The sequence below is a fragment of the Medicago sativa genome, chromosome 3 (genome assembly GCF_051527215.1).
Source record: "Medicago sativa cultivar Bolivia chromosome 3, Bolivia_mono, whole genome shotgun sequence".
NCBI lineage: Eukaryota > Viridiplantae > Streptophyta > Magnoliopsida > Fabales > Fabaceae > Medicago > Medicago sativa.
The window spans coordinates 47,175,037-47,198,913 of record NC_140751.1 but is presented as its reverse complement, the minus strand read 5'-3'; the positions used below and the strand labels follow the sequence as shown (position 1 = coordinate 47,198,913).

General features: G+C 35.3%; 1 protein-coding gene and 1 pseudogene across 1 annotated transcript; one reads left to right on the top strand and one right to left on the bottom strand.

The window, feature by feature from the left end:
- Positions 1-120: 120 nt before the first annotated feature.
- LOC146937806 (uncharacterized) lies at positions 121-6,298 on the bottom strand (annotated as a pseudogene).
- A 3,227-nt stretch (positions 6,299-9,525) lies between these two features.
- Positions 9,526-22,765, top strand: LOC146937805 (uncharacterized). Its single transcript, XM_085749524.1, has 4 exons — positions 9,526-10,650; positions 11,568-11,669; positions 12,369-12,591; positions 22,734-22,765. The coding sequence occupies exons 1-4, from the start codon at positions 9,526-9,528 to the stop codon at positions 22,763-22,765; spliced, it is 1,482 nt and encodes a 493-aa protein (XP_085605650.1).
- The last annotated feature ends 1,112 nt before the right edge of the window (positions 22,766-23,877 follow it).

Sequence of the window (23,877 nt, the reverse complement as noted above, 5' to 3'; positions counted from 1 at the left end):
TTGTAAAGAAAGAACTAAATAAGCATATTATCATAAGAAATATAATTGGACAAAGGATATGTGGAAGTATTAAAATTATTACAAACATAATCTTGTAAATGAGATGGGGCATTTCTAGTTCTAGTGGATCTTCTGGGGGGAAGGAGGAGTATCATCATTCACAGGTGAAGATGAAAGAGGTGGTAAAATATGATCAATGACAGGAAGAGGAATAGAGGTTGATTGGTCAGTTGAAGCAATGGGAACTTGAGTGGGTGAAATAACAAAGTACTGCCAATCATGAGTAGTGGATGATGAATTTTGAGGGTAAGGGAGCACATTTTCATGAAAAGTAACATGTCTAGAGATTGAAATTTCTCTAGAATGAAGATCAAACAAGACAAAACCTTTATAACCATACTTGTAACCCAAGAAAACTGTCTTTTTAGCTCTTGATTGAAGTTTGGTTCTGTGATTATGTAAAGTGGAAGCTTAACAAAGACAACCAAAAACCTTGAAAAGATTAATGTCAGGTAACTATTGATAGAGGATGAAATAAGGAGACTGATTGTTAAGTAAAGGAGTAGGGAATCTATTGATGAGAAACACAGCATGTAAAATGGCATACGACCAAAAAGAGGGTGGCAATTTTGACTGGAACGATAAGGATCTACCAACATTAAGAATATGTTGAAGTTTTCTTTCAACTCTCCCATTTTGTTGGGGAGTTTCAACACAAGATCTCTGGTGGACAATACCATGAGATGCATAAAAGTCATGAAGTAAAAACTTTGGTCCATTATCAGTTCTAATGTATTTAGGAGTAATATGAAACTGATTCTGAATCAAAGTAATGAAGTTTTTAACATGATTAGAGACCTCAGCTTTGGTCTTAAGTAAAATAACCCAAAGAAATCTGCTATGATCATCTAGTATAGTCAAAAAATATCTATGACCATGAATAGAAGCAGTAGAAATGGGGCCCCAAATGTCAAAGTGAATGAGTTCAAAATTACTAGAAGCATTGTGTTTACTGATAGAAAAAGGTAAATGTTTATGTTGTGCAAAATGGCACAAATCACACACAGATTTATTATTGATATGAATAGAGGGATACAATGTAGACATTTGAAGTAATCTAGAATGAGATAAATGTCCAAGTCTGAAATGCCACAAGGCATCAGATGGTACAATATTTTCTGAAGTACAAGAAGAACTAATACTTGAATTACAAACTTTATTTTGGGAAAAACTAGAAACTAAAGTTGAAGCAGGAGCAGGAGGATAGTAATGATATAGGCCATTTACTTGCTTAGCCAAACCAATCATCTTCATAGACAAGTTGTCATGTATCATCACTGATTTAGTGAAAAATGTAGACTGCAAGACAATGAATCACATAATTTTGCAACAGAAATAAGGTTCAATTGGAAATGAAGAGAACACAAAACATGATGAAGATGAAATTGGGAAGGGAATGTAATTGTACCAACATAGGTGTTATACCCTAATTTTGGACCTAAAAATACTTGTTCAATTCTTCTTTTCTTGCATTATAAGTCATTTGAACTGTCTCTGATCAATTGCATCTTTCTCTGCATTTTATTTCAATATTACCTGCAAAATTCACATAAAAGGGTATTTTAGTCATTTCCTGCATTCAACTCATTGTAATCCTTGAAAATTGTTTGAGTCTTTTAAATTGGTTTGTATAAGTCCTTGTTTCAGTCTCATGTCAAAATTCATTTAAAAAAATATCAGTTGAGTCATTTTCTAGTCAGTTTAGCCCCTAGGGGCATTTTAGTCATTTCTCATGTTAAAATTTCTTTCAGTCTTTTAAAAATTTGTTTGAGTCCTTTTAAATAGTTTGAATAAGTCTTCATTTCAATTTTATGTCAAAATCCATTTCAAAAAATTGCATTTGAAGTCATTTTGAGTCAGTTTTGCCCCTAGGGGCATTTTAGTCTTTTCATGTGTTAAAACCCTGTTTAAATTCTAAAAATTGTCTCTGAGTCTTTTAATTCGCTTGAATAAACTCTTGCTTTAATCCCTTGTTAAAAAATCATTTTTAAATTTCATCTGAGTCATTTTTAGTCGTTTTAAGCCCCTAGGGGCATTTTGGTCATTTTTCATTTTAATCTGCTTTGTTGTTTTTAATCGTCTCGCTTTGCGTTAATTTTCGATTTACTTTTTTAATTCAATTTTAGTTTTAATTTTTATTTCGGTCCTTGTACTTTTGTTATTTACATTTTAATCCCTTTTAAGTTTGTTAAAGTTCAAGTGTCATGTATCCAAATGCTATTGGTCCTTAAGAGTTTGTTACAAGTCTAGTGCCACATGTCCCACTCCAATTGGTCCAAGGCTTACCACATCACCTTTATAAGTCAAACCTATGGTCAATTTTCAACAACTAATCATTTTTACACTAATCATTTTTTTTTCACTAATTATTTTCACAAAAAATCACAAAATTAATTTCTTTTTTTCCTCTTTCTTTCTCCACCCTAACAAACTTTTTCCACCTCCATCACCACCCTAACAAACCACCACCATCATCATCAACATTCACCACCAACTTCACCGCAATCTTCCATAACCACCGCCATCATCAACGCAATTTTCGCACCATCAATTCACAACACCATCATCACGCCAACACAGAGCTGAACCGCTTGAAGCTTCATTGCAGCAATACGGTGACGGATTCGTGACGGTACAGTGACGGAATTGTAAGAAGGAAACAGAGAAGAAAACGGAGAAGAAGCAAGAACGTGAAAGAAATAGCTGAAGCCGTTCCCAAATCATTCAAATCGGAACAGAATCAGTGACAGAAGAAGGTGGAATCACGAGTCAAGAATCAAGAACAACGGAATCAACAGCTTCGAATCGGAATCGCAGCAGCAAGAGGAATCCAGAACAGAAATTGAAGGAATTCGTGAAAGGATCGAAGGAAGAAGGTACGTTTGAAATCTGTGAGTTGTTATACGATTCGTCATGATTTTCTTTTAAAACTTGTATGCTAGATCCAGGTCATGTTATGGCTTTTCTTTGAGAGCTAAGTGCAGATTTGGATAGAGGAGATGAAATAGATTGGTTTGGCATAAAAAAATTTTGAAAAAGAGTGAAGAATAAACTCCGACGCGGCGGCGCTCCGACGAACCACCGCGTCGGAAAAACTCCAGCCGCCGCATCCCCCTTCTTCTCCGATTCACCTGGTTTTACTGCTTGAGAGAAAGAAAATGCTTCTGTGCTCTTTTTGAAAGGCATCTCACGTTTTTTAATTAACAAAACCGTTTTATACAAAGCCATGAACCCATAGCATGACCCATGGGTCTGCTCCATACCCAACAAGCTTGCTCCAAGCCCATATGCGTTTGCTTCTAGGCCCAACTCTCTATTGCTGTGTTTCTGTTTCTTGCATGTTTAAACAACCATGCATGCTTCCCACACCCCCCTATATATATGATCTTATGTTAAAAATCTCCAAAACTCTGTTCTATATTTTCTTGGCTTTTTTTTTTGAGAATCTTGATGTTTTTACATGTTCTTCTTGATTAGGAGAATATGTAAAAATATTTTGTTCCCAAAATTCAATACTTGTCTTTCAATTTTGTTTAAATCTTGTTAAAAGTTTCCTAAAATTTTCGTGAATGTTGTTGTGTTAAATCTTGACATTTGAGGCCTACTTTTTGGGATGTAATTACATGTTCAAACCTACTTCAAAATAATGTGTGCTTGTTTTTGCCATTTTTGCCACTTTTTGTTAACATTTTTGTGAAGTTTTGATGTGGTTTTGAACTTGAAATTTTGTTACATAATTGTGGCTTTTAACATGTGATTTCTTGGAGTGAATTTGTCTATTAAATGTGACATGTGCTTGCTGTTTTGAGTTAAATTTTTGTGGACTTTGTGTTGTAAATAATGTGAAACGCTCTAGTGAAATAAAGTGCATAAAAGACTTGAAAATCTTATAATCTTTGGCATGTCGATTTTCCTTGATTCTCATATTTCTTTCCTTGAAATAAGTCACCTAAAATTTCCGATGTTGTGAGAATTTAGGCCTCAAACTTGCTCTAGAAGCATATTGAATTTCAAGTCCCTTTGTCACTTTTTTTACTAAAGTTGGTAGTTTACTTTACTTGCAAGTTATATTTGTTTTACTATGCATTTGTCATTTTGTTTCTATATCATTGGTGCTACTAACTCCTTTTGTTTCATGTCTCATATTCCATAGCATCTTGCATATTCACCTTGCATATTTTCCTTTTTTTCTTTTTATATTTCACTTGTAGGCAAATAGAATGTAAAACTAGGACTTTGTAATTCTTTTTTTATTTTCATGTCTTTAATTTCTTGGCAAAGAGGCCATAGAATGTATCTAGGGTATGATGTAAAGGACAATGGACTCTAATGATGTACACCGACACAAGCACCGACACATGCACACATATCACTATATAGTTAGAATATGCATGTTTAGATGTATGTTAGGATTGTATGTTTAGATGTATGTTTAGGCTTTATACTTAGAAAAATCATTTTCCCAAAAAACTTGAACAAACTTCACTCAAACATTTTTTCATAATAAACCTTGGGGTCAAAACCCCATTGAATTTTCCTTTTATTTTCTTAATCAAATTTCAATGAAAAATAATCAAACTTTGACTTCTTTTGCAAAATGACTAATCCAACCTCGCAATTTCATAAGTCTCATGCCCTTGAGGCCTCTCTCTTATTCTCCAAATTCCATTTTCAAACTTAAAATCAACCAACAAAAACAAAAAAAAACATTTTTGGAAGAGAACTACGGTGGATTTGATCCCTTAAACGGGTACGTAGGCAAGGAACAAAATTCCTTCAATTCAACTAAAATAAAAATTCAAACACATTCTTCTCCCTCCAATTCTTCACTTAGAAACTCTTAGGCTTAATATTTTCTTTCAAAATAGCATTTAAAAATAAAGCGCGCGCGTAGAAATTAAAGACGGTTCCTATAGGATACTATAGTCGTTATGGGTGCCTAACACCTTCCCGTAGCGAAAACAACTCCCGGACCTCGATTCTCAAGGGTTTTGCTTACTTTTTCCCTTCCCAAGAAAAAATAGGATATCACCGGTTTAAAAGGTTCAAACGTAATCAATGTTTGACACCCGAAAACCAAGATAAAACAATAGGAAACAATAAGAGAGTTACCATTAGGTAAAGTCACTTTGACAGGTTTAATTCTATAAAAAGCATTGAAATAAGACATGGTACAATTAATATGTTCATTAGCTCCTGAATCAATGATCCATGAAGTAGGAGGAGAATCAAAAGGTATACCTGAAGAGGTGGCCTCATTAGCAGAAATGTTAGAGGACAGAAGAGGAGAAAAGGTGATATTGTTGGAAGCAGGGCCAGAAGAGGTAGATGCAGGGGCAACCAAGCTTGCTTGTTGTAACAGAGATACAAGTTGAGCATATTGTTCCTGAGAAATACCAGTATTGGAACTTGCAGATGCATTCACGCTTGCACCAGTGGTTGATTCATCAGATTTTTCCTGCACCACAGAGTTTGAACGAGGCTGCTGCTTGTAAGAGTTAGGATATCCATGCTTTTCATAGCAAAATTCAACAGTGTGATTATTGCGATGACAAAAGGTGCAATATCTGGGAGGTTTGTTTGAATTGGTAGGGGAAGCACCATTACCACGAGGTTGATACCTTCTAGCATCAGTGGCATTCAATTGAATAGATGTATCTTCACCAACACTGATAGGTAGAAGTGAAGTTGAATTACTCTCTTCTTGAATCACAAGTGAGTAAACTTTATTCAACGAAGGAAGAGGATCAAGCAGTAAAATCTGGGTTTAAACTACTGAAAAATATTCATTCAAGCCAGTGAGAAATTGCATGATTTGATCCTCATTTCTATGATTCTTAGCAACTTTGGTGGCATCACAACGACAGGGATGAATACACACACAGTTAAGTATAGGACGGTGTGAAGAAAATTCCTCCCAAAGAGCTTTCAATTCAGTGAAGTAATCAATAACAGTCTTGTTACCTTGTTTCAATGAATTGATAGATGAACATAAATTCGCAATGCGTATTCTATCAACCTTACTGAAACGTTCATGAAGATCATGCCAAATTTCCAAAGCAGGATCATAGAAAACAACTGTTTGAGCAATGGACTCAGAAAGTGAATTGATTATCCAAGACTGCACCAAATGATTGCATCTTTCCCATGCAGAATGAAGCAAATCATCACTATCAGGTACTGGTATGTTACCATTGATGAAACCAAGCGTGTTCTTCGTTCCAAATGCACGTTCCATTGAACGTTTCCAAGCCAAATAGTTCGATCCATTGAGTTTTGGTGAAACAGTTAAAGAGTTTGGTCCTTCGCTAGGGTGAACAAAATACTCAGATTCAGTGTCTTGTTGCAATGCACCTCGCGCCATGGATGAAAAAGAACAAGTTTCAAAGAAGAAATTCACAGAAATTGTGAAAAACAAAGAACAAAATCAATTGAACAAAATCAATTGAAAAACAGAGAAGAATAGAAACAAGAAACTCTCAACAATTGAATGCAAAATTTGCAAGTCAATGGAGAAGGAACACGGAGAAATGAATCAGAAATGAAGGATCCATGATGAACAAGAAGAAATTTTGCAACGGAAAACGGTTACACGATCGTAACAAACTTTCCCAAAGAGGGAGAAAAAGCTCGTGATACCATATTAGGAAAATAGAGAAATGATTCTTATTGATGAAATGAGTGTTTACAATTCATATATATACAATAGTGAAGGTGCATAGTAAGTAAACATATGCTAGCAAGTAGAAAACTATGGTTGCTTCAGCGGCAAGTTATCTTGTTCTCTAGCATTTTGCACTTCTTCCTCAACACTCTGTGATAACCTCCTCCCCAATCAACAATAGTTACTGAGATATTTTAATGATTCCCATGGTTTTCTTTGCGGACGTTATTTTTTTTTTGACAAAAATAAACGATATGCATTCATTCAAATTGATAGAGCACATCGATACATTGAAAATTCACTAAAAACAAGAAGGATGAATCTGTGAACAAACTCACATCATCCATGTTAATAGCATAAAACGGCAAAGTACTAAAGCCTACACATATGACTATATTTAAGTCTCTGGAATACCCATGTCTCCGGATCTGCAATGTTGACGACTCCAAAGTCATTGATTTGATCTGCACTGGTTCGAAGCTGATATGACCATCTAAATCGAATAAATACCTGAACGAAACAAGACAAACAATGTCGCACAAAGACGACAAACAAAACAACGTCGCATTAAGACGACCAAATCACGAAAGAAAAAACGAAATAGATGTGAAAATCACATATTTCAATAAAAGGGAAATAGAAAAACAAGTTAGAGGGGTGATTTTGGGTCAAAAATTGACCCTAAATCACCCCCTCTTTGGTGGATGAAGGAGAAGAAACTAGGGTTTTAGTGACGGCTCAAAAGATAGAAGGGGAAGAGGGAACTCTTTTTTTATTGTGTAGCTAAAGTGTCTGAGGTGAGACTGGTGTCACTTACCAACTCATTTTAAATGCACACACGCTTTTGAACTCATTTGTTCAGTTTTTATTATCAACTTGATCATGTTTTCCATCCACGTGGCATTAATTAATGTCTTCTTTTTGTGTTATTTGTATAATTTACTTCAATTGATCTTGGCTTGGGTGTTTTGATATATTTCAATATATTTATATTTTGGTGTAACGATAACATATATATTAACCCGTGCGAACGCACGGTTGCTGCACACTTGTTTTCTCTACAAAACCAAAGTGTAGGGAGAAAGCAGAATATAAAGGAAGCGAACACTGTAACGCCCGTCTTAATTATTTAATTATTTTAATGAGTTTTAGAAATATATTTATATGATTGGCGTGATTTGTATGAGCGATGTGCGATCTATGTGGTTTATATGAATTATGAGATTTTAGAGATTTTATGAGATGTTGTGACATATTTTATTATATAATAAAATAAGATTTGAAAATAAAATAAATATTAAGTTGAGGGGTTATTTTGTGAATATTAGAAAGTTTGGTGGTAGAAAGAAATAAGATAAAATTAGATGAGGGGTTATAAATAGGAGAAGTTAGGTTAGAAAGACACAGAACGCGTACGATCAGTTTTTGGTGAAAAAGGGAGAAAAAGACAAGGGAAGATGAGAAGACCTGGAGGCTGCCGATTTCATCTGTTATAAGGTAAGGGTGAGACTAACTTTCAGTAATATTAATCATGTGATTCAGAAATTACAATTAACATGATGTAGGATGAGTTTGTGAGGATTGAGAATTAGGGTTTAATGAGAGGATTTGATGATTAGATGATGAAAACTTGTTGAATTAATGTAGAAACTGTGTACAAACCTTAAATAATCCATAGGGTGATAATTAGAATCAGTTTTGAGGTTAGAACCATAAGATTAGATGAAAAATTGAGAAATTCTGCATTCTGCCCGAACCTGATATTCATCGCTCGCAACCGCGAGCAGAATAGCTCGCCTCGCGAGCTAAGAACATCATCGCTCGCCTCGCGAGCAATATCGCTCGCCACCGCGAGCAAGTCCAGGAAGCTCTCCACTGCGAGCAAAGTAGCTCGCCTCGCGAGCAAGTGGTCAATTAAGTTGGGGGCTTGATGCCCTGGAGCCTTTTTACGCTCATATATGTTGGGGGCTTGATGCCCTGGATTGGTACCACATGCATTTGCATATTCAAGATGATCTAAGATGATAAGAGTTGCATAGTCGAGTCGAGTTGCATTTGTCGAGTCAAGAGTTAAGTTGTCTTATGAAGTTGATGTTGATGTCGATTAAGAAGTTGTCTATGGTGATGATATGGTGCTAAATGTTTATGTTGATGAATGATTATGATGCAATGATTTTACATAATTGTTATTATGATATATTGATAATGCTTAAGTTGTTAAATATAATTGATGAATTATATGCTTAATATTGTTGTTTGTGAAATCTCACCCATTCTGCTTGAAAATGTTTCCCTTCGTATGGGTAACTTGCAGGTAACCAAGATTAGTTGCGGTCGTGAGTGGACTCCTCACAAGTGTGTCTTAGGTGCTCTGATATGTAATGGGATGGGAAATTATGTTGTTGCTTTCTGTTCCTTACATATTATTTTAAGGAGATTTTTATGATTTATTTTTGAACTATGTTTATGAGATTTTATGTTGAGGCCCTTGTGCCAAAGATTATTTAAGTCGTTGAACTATTCCGCTGCGAAGTTTTAAATAAACATGTTGTTGGATTTTGAAGGATAAATATTCATTTATTCAGTTTATGATTTTAAGAAAAGAATGTGACATTCCGTTTATGATTGAGAAACTCTGATTTTTATTATGAAATTTTAAAGTTGTGAAAACGGGGTGTTACAATTGGTATCAGAGCAGGTTGGTCCGTCTGGCCAAGTAGTTGAGTCGAGTAGTGTCGTTTAACAGTTGGAATACCATTATTATGTTATTATGATTGTTGTGTGTAGAGCAGAGAACTAAGATGGCTGGAAGAAATGATGCTGCTATTACTGCTGCGTTGGAAGTTGTGGCTCAAGCTGTGGGGCAACATCCTAATGTTGGTGCTGGTGCTAATGCCGAAGTGAGAATGTTGGAGACTTTTCTGAGGAATCATCCCCCTACTTTCAAAGGAAGGTACGACCCTGATGGAGCTCAGACGTGGCTCAAAGAGATTGAGAGGGTCTTCCGTGTTATGCAATGTACGGACGATCAGAAGGTGCGTTTTGGTACGCACATGCTGGCTGAGGAAGCTGATGACTGGTGGGTGAGTCTTCTACCTACTTTAGATACTTGGGTTGTGTTTAGGAGAGAGTTTCTAAACAGATATTTTCCGGAGGATGTTCGCGGACGGAAAGAGATTGAGTTCCTTGAGCTGAAGCAAGGTTACATGACTGTGACAGAGTATGCTGCAAAGTTTGTGGAGCTAGCTAAGTTTTATCCGCACTACACCGCTGAGAATGCTGAGTTTTCCAAGTGTATCAAGTTTGCGAATGGTTTGCGTGCTGACATCAAGCGGGCCATTGGTTACCAAGAGATCCGTGACTTTTCTGAACTAGTGAGCAGCTGCAGAATCTATGAAGAGGATATTAGAGCCCATTATAAGATTGTGAATGAGAAGAGAGGTAAAAGTCAGCAAAGTCGCCCAAAGCCTTACAGTGCTCCTGCTGATAAAGGAAAACAAAGAGTTAATGATGAGAGGAGGTCGAGGAAAAATGATGTTATTGCTGAGATTGTTTGCTTCACTTGTGGCGAGAAAGGTCATAAGAGTAATGCTTGTACTAGAGATGAGAAACGGTGTTTACGTTGTGGCAAGAAAGGACATTCACTTGCAGAGTGTAAGCATAAGGATATTGTGTGCTTTAATTGCAATGAAGAAGGTCATATTGGGTCTCAATGCAAGAAACCGAAGAAGACTAAGACTACTCGGAGAGTGTTTGCTTTGACTGGTACTCAGACAGAGAACGAGGATCGCTTGATCAGAGGTACTTGCTATAGTGATAATACCCCTTTAGTTGTTATTATTGATACTGGTGCTACGCATTTTTTTATTGCTATTGATTGTGCTACTAAGTTGGGTCTTGCCATGTCTGATATGAATGGAGAGATGGTTGTCGAAACTCCAGCTAAGGGTTCGGTGACCACTTCTTTTGTTTGTTTAAGATGTCCTTTGTCTATGTTTGGTCGAGATTTTGAAATTGATTTGGTTTGTCTACCTTTGAGTGGAATGGATGTAATTCTTGGTATGAACTGGTTAGAGTACAACCACGTTCACATTAATTGTTTTAGTAAGTCGGTGTATTTCTCTTCTGCTGAAGAAGAAAGTGGAGCAGAGTTTTTGTCTACTAAGCAGCTGAAGCAGTTAGAACGTGATGGAATTTTAATGTTTCCTTTGATGGCATCTTTATCTTTGGAGAACCAAGCAATGATTGATCAGCTACGAGTGGTATGCGATTTTCCAGAAGTTTTTCCATATGAGATTCCTGATTTGCCGCCGGAGAGAGAAATTAAATTTACGATTGATCTTATTTCGGGAACGAAGCTTGTGTCTATGACTCCTTACCGTATATCGGCTTCTGAGTTGGCCGAGTTGAAGAAACAGTTGGAGGATTTGCTTGATAAGAAGTTTATACGACTGAGTGTTTCACCTTGGGGAGCGCCGATAATGCTAGTGAAGAAGAAAGATGGTAGTATGAGGTTGTGCATTGATGATCGACAGCTGAATAAAGTAACTATAAAGAATAGGTATCCACTTCCAAGAATTGATGATTTGATGGATCAGTTAGTGGGTGCACGTGTGTTTAGTAAGATTGATTTGAGGTCCGGCTATCACCAGATTAAAGTAAAAGATGAAGATATGCAAAAGACATTTTTAGAACCCGCTATGGACATTATGAGTATAAAGTGATGCCTTTCGGTGTTACGAATGCACCTTGTGTGTTTATGGAGTATATGAATCGCATCTTCCATGCATTTTTGGATCGTTTTGTGGTGGTATTCATTGACGATATTTTGATATACTCCAAGTCTGAAGAAGAAAATGCTGAGCATCTGAAGATTGTTTTGCAAGTGCTGAAAGAGAAGAAGCTATATGCTAAATTGTCAAAGTGTGAATTTCGGTTAAAGGAGGTAAGTTTTCTTGGCCATGTTATTTCTGGTAGTGGTATTGCAGTAGATCCGTCTAAAGTTGCTGCAGTATCACAATGGGAGACTCCTAAGTCGGTTACAAAGATTAGAAGCTTTTTGGGATTGACTGATTATTATAGAAGATTTATAGAAGGATTTTCTAAGTTAGCACTACCGTTAACACAATTGACTTGTAAAGGAAAAGCTTTTGTGTGAGATGTCCAGTGTGAGAACAGTTTTAATGAATTGAAGAAGCGTTTGACGACGGCCCCCGTTTTAATTTTACCAGAATCTGATAAACCTTTTGTGGTGTATTGTGATGCGTCCAAGTTGGGCGTAGGTGGTGTGCTTATGCAAGATGGTAAAGTGGTTGCTTATGCATCAAGACAGTTGAGAATTCATGAACGGAATTATCCTACGCATGATCTTGAGTTAGCTGCAGTTGTATTTGTGCTTAAGATTTGGAGACATTACTTGTATGGTTTGAGATTTGAGGTGTTTAGTGATCACAAGAGCTTGAAGTATTTGTTTGATCAGAAAGAATTGAATATGAGACAGCGAAGGTGGCTTGAATTGTTGAAACATTATGAGTTTGGGTTGAATTATCATCCGAGTAAAGCTAATGTTGTTGCAGATGCCCTAAGTAGGAAGACTTTACATATGTCTGATATGATGGCTAAAGAGTTTGAGTTACTGGAACAGTTTAGAGATTTGAGCTTAGTCTGTGAAATATCACCTCAGAGTGTAAAGCTGGGAATGCTGAAGATTGATAGTGATTTCTTGAAAAGTATTAAAGAAGCGCAGAAAGTGGATGTTAAGTTTGTGGACTTGTTGGTTGCCAGTAATCAGACTGAAGATAGTGACTTTAAGGTCGATGATCATGGTGTGTTGAGATTTCGAGCTAGGATTTGCATCCCTGACAACGGTGAGATGAAGAAGATGATTCTTGAAGAGAGTCATAGAAGTAGCTTGAGTATTCATCCGGGAGCTACGAATATGTATCATGACTTAAAGAAGTTGTGTTGGTGGTCTGGACTGAAACGTGATGTGGCACAGTTTGTGTATTCTTGTTTGATTTGACAGAAGTCAAAAGTTGATCATCAGAAACCTGCTGGGTTGATGACACCTTTAGATGTGCCAGAATGGAAATGGGATAGTATATCCATGGATTTTGTGACGAGTTTGCCGAATACTCCTAAAGGGCATGACGCGATATGGGTGGTTGTTGATAGATTGACGAAGTCGGCACACTTTATTCCGATTAATATTAGTTTTCCTGTAGCTCAGTTGGCTGAGATTTATATTTGAGACATAGTGAAGCTACATGGTGTTCCGTCGAGCATTGTATCAGATAGAGATCCAAGGTTCACTTCTAGATTTTGGAAGAGTTTGCAAGAGGCTTTAGGTTCTAAGTTGAGGTTGAGTTTGGCTTATCATCCTCAGACAGATGGTCAGTCGGAAAGAACAATTCAGTCACTTGAGGACTTGTTGAGAGTTTGTGTACTTGAGCAAGGTGGAACTTGGGACAGTCATCTTCCATTGATAGAGTTCACGTACAATAATAGGTTGAGTTTGGCTTATCATCCTCAGACAGATGGTCAGTCGGAAAGAACAATTCAGTCACTTGAGGACTTGTTGAGAGTTTGTGTACTTGAGCAAGGTGGAACTTGGGACAGTCATCTTCCATTGATAGAGTTCACGTACAATAATAGTTACCATTCTAGCATTGGAATGGCACCTTTTGAGGCTTTGTATGGTAGGAGGTGCAGAACTCTGTTGTGTTGGTTTGAGTCAGGTGAGAATGTGGTTTTAGGACCAGAAATTGTTCAACAGACTACTGAGAAGGTGAAAATGATTCGGGAAAAGATGAAAGCGTCGCAGAGTCGACAAAAGAGTTATCATGATAAGCGTAGGAAAGACCTTGAGTTTCAAGAAGGAGATCATGTATTTCTAAGAGTTACTCCCATGACCGGTGTTGGTCGTGCTTTAAAGTCAAAGAAGTTGACTCCGCTTGTGAAAGTCGTTTGGGACGGAGCGACTGGTGAAAGCATGACGTGGGAGCTAAAGAGTAAGATGCAGGAGTCTTATCCAGAGTTGTTTGCTTGAGGTAAATTTTCGAGGACGAAAATTCTATAAGTTGGGGAGAGTTGTAACGTCCGTCTTAATTATTTAATTATTTTAATGAGTTTTAGAAATATATTTATATGATTGGCGTGATTTGTAAGAGCGATGTGTGATCTATGTGGTTTGTATGAATTATGAGATTTTAGAGATTTTATGAGATGTTGTGACTTATTTTATTATTTAATAAAATAAGATTTGAAAATAAAATAAATATTAAGTTAAGGGGTTATTTTGTGAATATTAGAAAGTTTGGTGGTAGAAAGAAGAAATAAGATAAAATTAGATGAGGGGTTATAAATAGGAGAAGTTAGGTTAGAAAGACATAGAACGAGTACGATCAGATTTTGGTGAAAAAGGGAGAAAAAGACAAGGGAAGAGGAGAAGACCTGGAGGCTCATTTGTTATAAGGTAAGGGTGAGACTAACTTTCAGTAATATTAATCATGTGATTCAAAAATTACAATTAACATGATGTAGGATGAGTTTGTGAGGATTTAAAATTAGGGTTTAATGAGAGGATTTGATGATTAGATGATGAAAACTTGTTGAATTGATGTAGAAACTGTGTACAGACCTTAGATAATCCATAGGGTGATAATTAGAATCAGTTTTAAGGTTAGAACCATGAGATTAGATGAAAAATTGAGAAATTCTGCATTCTGCCCGAGCCTGATATTCATCGCTCGCAACCGCGAGCAGCATAGCTCGCCTCGCGAGCTAAGAACATCATCGCTCGCCTCGCGAGCAATATCGCTCGCCACCGCGAGCAAGTACAGGAAGCTTGCCACTGCGAGCAAAGTAGCTCGCCTCGCGAGCAAGTGGTTTTGTGAGTTCCAGAGAGCACGTTCTGCTCGCCCTCGCGAGCAAACCAACTCGCCTCGCGAGTAAGTGCTATTAGTTGCCTAAGTTGTTTTTCCTTACGATCCTTTCGCACGTGTAGACTTGAGATGACCTTGGGAAATGGAAGTCATTTATGATGTTAGGAGCTGACCTGAAAGCCTGTATTAAGATGGTTAATATTGTTAGTGATGTGATGTTGTTAAATAAGTACTATAAGTATTATTTATGATGATTAAGTTAAGGCGATTCATTCTTTAATGATTATATGATGTATAAGACTCTTATATGCTGCATATGTGTTGTTTGCTGTTGTTGACCATTAATGTCATGAAGTTGTATATGTCTGTCTAAGTTGTAAAGTTGTGAGATGTCGTCCAAACTATTGGAGTCACATAAGATATTCAAGATGTTTAAGATGTAAGATGTTGAGTCCATTGCATACTCATTAAATTTGGGGGTTTGATGCCCTGGAGCCTAGTTCAACCATGTTGGGGGCTTGATACCCTGGAGCTTTTGCTCAATTAAGTTGGGGGCTTGATGCCCTAGAGCCTTTTTACGCTCATATATGTTGGGGGCTTGATGCCCTGGATTGGTACCACATGCATTTTCATATTCAAGATGATCTAAGATGATAAGAGTTGCATAGTCGAGTCAAGTTGCATTTGTCGATTCAAGAGTTAAGTAGTCTTATGAAGTTGATGTTGATGCCGATTAAGAAGTTGTCTATAGTGATGATATGGTGCTAAATGTTTATGTTGATGAATGATTATGATGCAATGATTTTAAATAATTGTTATTATGATATATTGATAATGCTTAAGTTGTTAAATGTAATTGATGAATTATATGCTTAATATTGTTGTTTGTGAAATCTCACCCCTTCTGCTTGAAAACGTTGCCCTTCGTATGGGTAACTTGCAGGTAACCAATATTAGTTGCGGTCGTGAGTGGACTCCTCACAAGTGTGTCTTAGGTGCTCTGATACGTAACGGGATGGGAAATTATGTTGTTGCTTTCTGTTCCTTACGTATTATTTTAAGGAGATTTTCATGATTTATTTTCGAACGATGTTTATGAGATTTTATGTTGAGGCCCTTGTGCCAAAGATTATTTAAGTCGTTGAACTATTCCGCTGCGAAGTTTTAAATAAATATGTTGTTGGATTTTGAAGGATAAATATTCATTTATTCAGTTTATGATTTTAAGAAAAGAATGTGACATTCCGTTTATGATTGAGAAACTCTGATTTTTATTATGAAATTTTTAAGTTGGAAAAACGGGGTGTTACAAACACATTCCAAGTAGAAAACAAAGAAAAAAGGGTTTTTGGTCAGCACCTAAAGAACAAAGTAGTGGGTCAGGTCGGGTCGGTTTGCTAAACTAGTCAACTAGTCTTATGTCACATCACAATTTAATCACCCATATCATATTGGCCACACAGGTTAATGTGTCAGCCAAACTCATTTCCATTTTAATTTTTTTGTTGTTTTTGTAACACTTTGAAATATTAATAGTTGTCAGATATTTATTTGTTGTGATATGATTGTAAATAATTTTTACATTAGTTGAATATCAATTAATTTTTTTTCATTTTGAAGAAGCCAAATACTATGAGACCGAGTAGTAAACAAGGCGAAAACAAAAACAATGATTATAAATTGTTGTAATCTTTAAAAATAGATGGTATACACAACCAATAAGGAAAAGTAAAAGAGAAACTTGGTTTATGCCTTCGGCCAGCACTAAGAATTGAGCTTAATACTATTAAGAAGTGAATCCTGAGAAGACACTTTGTTGTTGAAAATTCTCGAATTACACTCCTTTCATATGACCCAGAGACAAGCCAACAAAACAACCTGAAAACAAGAATGAATTTCCTTCTAGAAAGCATGTGTGTAACATCCAATGTTAGTTGGAACAACGGTAGAAATACCTAACCAGCGATGAATGAGATGCCAAATGATACCAAAGAAGTCGCACTTCAAAAATTTATGATTGATTTTCCATTGTCCTGCACGCGCCCGAGCACAAAACAAAATTAGATGGAAATAGTCGTCTGTAAATTAATTTCTCCTTCGTGGAAATACTCTTATAATTTTTTCTTCATGCTAAGATTGACACCTTGAGAGACATTACTTTAAAAACCATCGTATTTTTTCATAAGAATATGATAGCCACCTTCTACATGGTCATATTTCCAAATATATATGTCAGTTATATTATCCTTGAAAAAAATGTTATCAAGTATACTAGCAGAATCTACCAAATGTTCCTCCTTCCAAGCAAACAGTCACCTTCTCCACCTCGTCAACCTCCCAACCTTCCCTCCTCATTTCCGCCACATAAACATTACAATCATACTTAACTTAACAAACGTCTAAATCTATACCACAATACCTTTCCATTTGACCACAAATAACTGTAAAAGATTTATTTTCACCATCACAAATTCTACAACCTACCCATAATTAAACCAACCTATTCCATTGTCGTCTTCGACCTTAATGATATCACACAGGTCCCTCCACTAGATAGAAGATAATCGACCCCCTCTTCTAACACATTCCCCTTAGTCTCGTATTTAGCAGTCACTTTAAACCACGACCCATTATGGTTATTATATAGAAGTCAACACCATTTTCCTAACAAATCTAAATTTAACTCCTTAATCCTTGTAACCCCCAAAACTATGTACTGCTAACTAGAACACAGACCTTGTCCCAGTTTATCCAATGTATTTTGCAAGCTTCGCCACCCCCCCCCCCCCCCCCCCAAATGATAGAAATTATACTTGTGGGAGCCTTGAAGAAGCCCACGGTTAGGTTTTCACTTATCCAAGAAGATAGTCTTTTATGAATTTTATCAATCAATGGATTCCAAAACAACTGATGTCGCTGATTCCCACTAATAGGAAATCTTAGGCACACAAACGAAATTGACCAATCTTACAATTAAAAAGTAGTGACACTTCCACCAACCAAAAGGCTCTTATGAAAACTAACTTTTAAACCTGAGATGAGTTCAAACAGTATCAAAGTTGCTTCAACATCCAAACATTTCTATAGCTATTATCTCCGAAAAGCAAAGTATCATCAGCTAATTGAAGGTGTGAAACACGAATGAAGATGCTTCGTCAATTTTCTAATTTGAAAAAGACATGTGTCAACAACAGCTCTAATAAGCATAACATTCAGACCTTCCGCCCCTATCAAAAACAAGAATGGTGAGATAATGTCTCCTTGGTGAGACAGGGTCTCACTGCATATCATAAACTCGTCAGTTGGACTACCATTAACCAACATTGAGCAAAGTTTGTACTAACACATTCCATTACGCACTCATCAGATATCGATATGCAATCAACCCACATAACTCATGATCAAACTTAATTTGAGATCGGGCCATATCCACTCATTATATATCGATATGCAATCAATCAAACTTCAATCACCTCGATTAGTTTCTCAGTTGAATTGCAACCTAATTAGATAATTCATGTAAAATTTATGAAATCAATTACACATAGAGAAAGTAATTTTGAATGAGTATGTCACAATAGATGGAATTTAAGGTTTCGGAATGAGTAGAACATATGTCCCGATCTAATAATTGAAATACTTCCAACAATTTCATATCTTTTTTTGTGGTGGTCAGAGGTTTGAACCCATACCTTGCATATATTATGCATTATCCATACCAACTGAGCTAAGCTCACGAGGACCAACAATTTCATATCTGAATACATATAAATAAAATAAATTGTGTGGTTTTGGTAAAATAGAAAACCTTTTGAATAAAATTGAACTCGTAATTGAGATCGGTATGAACCCACATGCTTTAATTTGTTCTGTTTCAAACTTTGTTGGTGTACACACAATCAGAAATCTAGTGTTGATGGAATGAAACAAACAATCTTTATTGTATTTTTGATGGCAAATGATATCGAATACAAGAGATCAGAAGTATAGCTGAACTATTTCTCCAAAAACACCATAAGCATGACCGAGGGAGTTCAGAAAAAAGAGGGTGTGATTTCTTTTATCCACTATAGAGTCCGCATGTTAAAAACTAAAGTGAATAAATGTTCGTCATTAGATAAGAAAATTGTGTGGACAAGATTTGGTGTCAAACTTTACTTTGACACCTGGTGTCAATGGATCATGTCTTTGTATGTATATATTAATTTTAAATATTAGATAAATCTTACACAATTTATTCTCCTTCTCATGAATTAAATATGACTATTGGAGTCATTCATTTCAATTACAAAGAAGACCAACAACTAACATACATGTAACCACCATCACATATTGCATAAGAATACAAGCTACTCATTTTCATGTATTCAATATGACTTTTGGAATCATGCATGAAATTTGAAAATGAATATTATAGATATTATAAATATAGAGTAACGGTAAATTCTAAAATCTATTACGATTATTGATTATGTATCTATTATTTTATAGACAAATTTTAAATTAAATTTCTTATCACTTTGAATTTAAACGATGAACATCATCAGCATTAAATTTTTGGTTGGTTTTTCATTTGTCTTGTATTTTCTTCTTCGTCATCTTCTTTTACCTCTTCCATTTCTTTTATTTTCTTTCTTCTTTTTACACATATACTAAAAATAAAATACATTTATGCAAACGCACGGATACCTTACAAGTATTAAAACAAAAATTATTTAAAAAAAAGTATTAAAACAAAAATTGTTACCTCTTTAACTATTAACATATATCATTATAAAATATCTAGTTTCCACATTATTTTTATATACTATACATCTATTATCTATATAAGAAGAGTTAATTGTTCAAATTGACCTTGTAAGATACACTATAAAAAATGACACTGTAAAATAGAAAACGTATATTATAGCCTTGCAATTTGAGATTCTTCTTATTTTCGACTCTATAATGTACGCGTAATCCAAAAAAAATGATCCAGAGGTTGGATTTTTCATGATTATTTTCAGGCATGTGCTCAGACATTAAAATATGGCTTTACAAAAAAAAATTAGATTTTTTCGAGTAGGGACGGATTAATTATCAATTTTTATTCACCATAATTATAAATTTCTTAAACAATTTATAGTTAACCTGTCTCTCGTTTAAAAACTATAAAATTTCATTGTGGATGTTGTTATTATGTTCTAACTATACCCATAAAATTAGGGAACATAATTTGACTTGTCAGTATACACATACTAGGAACAAAATTTCAATTTTGTACGTTTTAGTTGAAAACTAAAAATAAATTGAAACGACTTCGAAATGTTATGAAACTTTGCAGATCCTTTTTATGTATTTTGATAGATGTATCTGCAAACAATGAGCTCAAAATTCTATTTATAGATTGAGATTTTTGTTGTTTTATTTTTTGAGTTTTTGACACTTTAAAAATTCATAATTAATTTGTCGATCGTAGAAAATTTCTAATTTTTTTTGTACAAAGCCATATTTTAACGGTTTTAACATGCCTCTAAACAATCATAAAAAAATTAGAGGGTCATAATAAGAATCTCGAATTAGATGGTCATAATATGCGTTTTTTATTTTACAGGGTCATTTTTCAGACTTTGTGTGTATTACAAGGTCAATTTCAATAATTAACCCATTTAAGAATATTAATTACCTATATATTTACATTACTATCCTTCATTCAAATACAAATAAAATAAATTTTATTAACGATGTATTCTTTTAAGCAAATGGGGTGCAAATAGTGAACCAAATGCAACACCTTATATTTATACTATATATAAAGAAAACAACATCTTTCAGCTATTTTAGGATGACTTTTTCTCTTTCCAAAAATACCATCAATTTTTAATACAAATAACACATTAACTGTGGTATGAGCCTGAAAAAGCGTTTTGAGGCTCATAATACCCTCTCTAAAGGTATGTTACAGTATTGATTGTGGTCTTTCATTGGATTTCATTTCTTTTCTTGCTTTTCCTTTTTTCTTAGTTTTGCTTTATTGTTATTTTCTTGTTATTTTTCTTTTTACGGGTTTGGCTTTTGTCCTAAAAAATTTTCTAAGCTTTTTTGATTGAGAAGTTTTTGGTCGATGTCCCTCTTCTCCTTTGGTCCTTCTTCCTTCTATTGCAACAAGCAAAAAGACGGGTACTCACGTGTCCGTCTTTCCTCTCCTTTTATTGCGTTAACGTTTGAAAATTATGAACAGTGTATTTTGTTTGAAATTTTGATTTTGATTAAAACTAAAAATATAAATGTTTGTTGCTTTCAAGTCATAGCAAATCAAACTTATTATCTATCTATTTCAATGACCCAACAATGTAACAAAAAAATGTAATCTAAATTCTTTTTTTAATGACACCAACAACAATCATTATTATAAAAAAATTGTTTAAGGGTATAATTGAGATAATGAAAAAGTAAGTATGAATATACTCATATAGTTTGTTACACTTTTTAAATGATAAAGGAAAAAAAACCGAACATATATATATTCATATCGTGTTTGTTGCATTTTTTTTTAATATTTAAATTTATTTTTATCCATTTGTTACCAAAACAGTGTTCACATTCACTGGATTTTGTTTAAGTGAAAAATATATGAAAAAATTTGAAGAAAAAAAAAACAAGAAACCCAAAACAGTGCTGAGACGGTAAGAAAGAAATAGAATTGAACTTTACTACACAACAACAAAATAATTCTTTAAAATTTGAAAATTCAGATTCACTGCCAAATCCAGAAACGGAACAAACGAAACTTGCAGGTGAAACGGTGACCAAAAGATCTAGCGACTGTAACCGTCGACCGCGGAAAGGAGTGCTGGTGGAGATGAACACAGCGCAGACAAGAAGAGGGTTGACACATAGCAGCCGCAAATTTGGAAAACGAGTTTTCTCTCAACCTACTAACTAGGTTACCAAGCAAAGGATTAAGAAAATAATAGGCTGAAGTGGTGCAATAGATAAGAGTGTGTTGAAAGAATGTGTGATCCTTGCGGTTTTTCGGTCTCAGTATGCTGATATCAAGGAAAATCAGAACTTTCGTTTTGGTTCTGATGCCAAATCGAAAATCCAGGGTACCATGAAATATCTATCATTTATCAATTTTACTGCAAAAGACAAATTAAAAATTAACTGAATTTATAATTATTTTCCTATGAGGAAAATGTTAATCTGAAGATACATCATCCGGTACATATACAACATTGAGGTTCTTGTTGGGTGGGTCCCTCCTCAAGTGGGGACCACACACTTATTTAAGAAAAAGAAGAAAAAAAATTAGTGTGTGTGTGTTTGGGGATAAAGCCCACGTGATGTGTTTGTGTGTGAATGGGTAATAAAAAACCTATGTCACATGTTATTATATAAAAAGGAAATTGCTTTCCCTAATATTGTAACAGTGTGGCGTGAAAACGTTTTGGTAACCGCAACTGTGAAAATAATTGAGAGAGAGCAGTACGACAGAAGAGGAAGGAATTTGATTTCCGGTGACAAAAGTGTGTTCGGCAAACGATCTTCGTTTCGGTTGAAATTTGAGTAAGTTATTTTTGTTACCTAGATTGATATTTAGATAATTTTTTCTAAGTAGTTTTGTCTTCTCTTTGTATCTGTTTGGGATACCTATTTAGGGTTTGCTCTCTGGTTGTTAGAATCATCATAGTTGGTGATTATTTGATGATTGTCAGTTCCTAGAGGTTTTTGGAAGACATTGATTGTAACCATTATTGTGATAGTGGAAGTTTTTGGCTGGACTAGGTCCCGTGGTTTTTATTCTCTCACATTGAGAGGAGTTTTCCATGTTAAAATTCTGGTGTTCTCATTTACAGTTTTTTACTCCTTTTTATTGTTGCTACTGTTGTTGTTGGTTGTGCTGGGATTGTTCAGGTTCCACAAAAAGAGATAATTTAAGCTTCCGTATATTTTACATTGCGCACTCTGATCCCAACAACTGGCATCAGAGCTTCGGTTCTTTTGTGGAAATAAATTTTTGGTGAACAATGGAAGTCAACACAACTCGCATGTTGTCTTTGAATGGATCAAATTATGCCCTTTGGAAAACTAAGATGGAGGATCTGCTTTATGTTAAGAAATATATGAACCTGTGTTGGTTGCAGCGAAGCCCAAAGAGAAGACTGATGATGAGTAGACTCTACTACATAGACAGGGGTGTGGATACATGCGTCAGTGGGTTGATGACAATGTTTTGAACCACATTAATGGGAAGAACAATGCAAAATCATTATGGGATAAGCTTGAGCAACTGTATGCGAAGAAGACAGGTAATAATAAGATGTTTCTGATAAAGAAAATGTTAGGTTTGAAGCTCCAAGAAGGGACTTCGTGTGCAGATCATTTGAATACTTTTCAAGGAATTATGAATCAGTTATCTGCTATGGGTATTAAGTTTGATGATGAAATTCAAGGTTTGTTTCTTCTCGGTTCTTTGCCCGACTTGTGGGAAACATTTAGAATGTCTTTGTCTAATTCTGCTTCTGATGGTGTGTTGTCAATGGACCTTGTCAAGAGCAATGATTTGAATGAGGAAATGAGAAGAAAGTCTCAAGACTCATCTTCGGAGTCAGGGGTATTGGTTACTGAATTAAGGGGGAGAAACATGAATCGGTATTCAGGTAATAGTGACCAAAGTAGAAGTAATTCCAAGAAAGTTGTTGAGTGTTACAATTGTGGCAGAAAAGGACATAAACAGAGATTTTGTTGGGATTTGAAAAAGGAGAATGAAGACAAAGGTAAAGGTAAAAAGAAAGAAGAAGATTCAGATGGTGGCTCGACTAATCTGACATATGATGATGAATTGCTTCTTGTTGAAGAGCATGATATTGTTGATAGTGCATCCAGTTGGGTGATTGATAGTGGTACTTCAGTACATATCACTTCCAGGAGAGATGTTTTTTGCTCATATACTTCAGGTGAATTTGGTGATGTGAAGTTGGATCATAAAGGTGTGTTAAAGTGTGTTGGCCTTGGGGATGTTAATTTGGAGATGTCTAATGGGACAAAATTAACTCTCAAGTATGTGAAGCATGTTCCAGACATCCGGTTGAATTTGCTTTCTGTGGCTAAACTATGTGATGAAGGTTATAACAGTTTGTTCTCAAGGGATTCTTGGAAACTTTCCAAGGGATCTATGATTGTTGCAAGAGGTACAAAATGTTCTAACCTTTATTTGACACATGCAAAAATAATTAAAGGTGTGCATGTGGTTGAATCAGCTGAGAAAGTTGAGTTGTGGCATAAGAG

Coding starts and splice junctions, on each gene's coding strand:
- LOC146937805 (XM_085749524.1), top strand. CDS start 9,526: ATGGCTGGAAGAAATGATGCTGCTATTACTGCTGCGTTGGAAGTTGTG. Junction 10,651..11,567: donor CTGATATGAATGGAGAGATG/GTTGTCGAAACT, acceptor ATATACTCCAAG/TCTGAAGAAGAAAATGCTGA. Junction 11,670..12,368: donor GTGAATTTCGGTTAAAGGAG/GTAAGTTTTCTT, acceptor TTACTGGAACAG/TTTAGAGATTTGAGCTTAGT.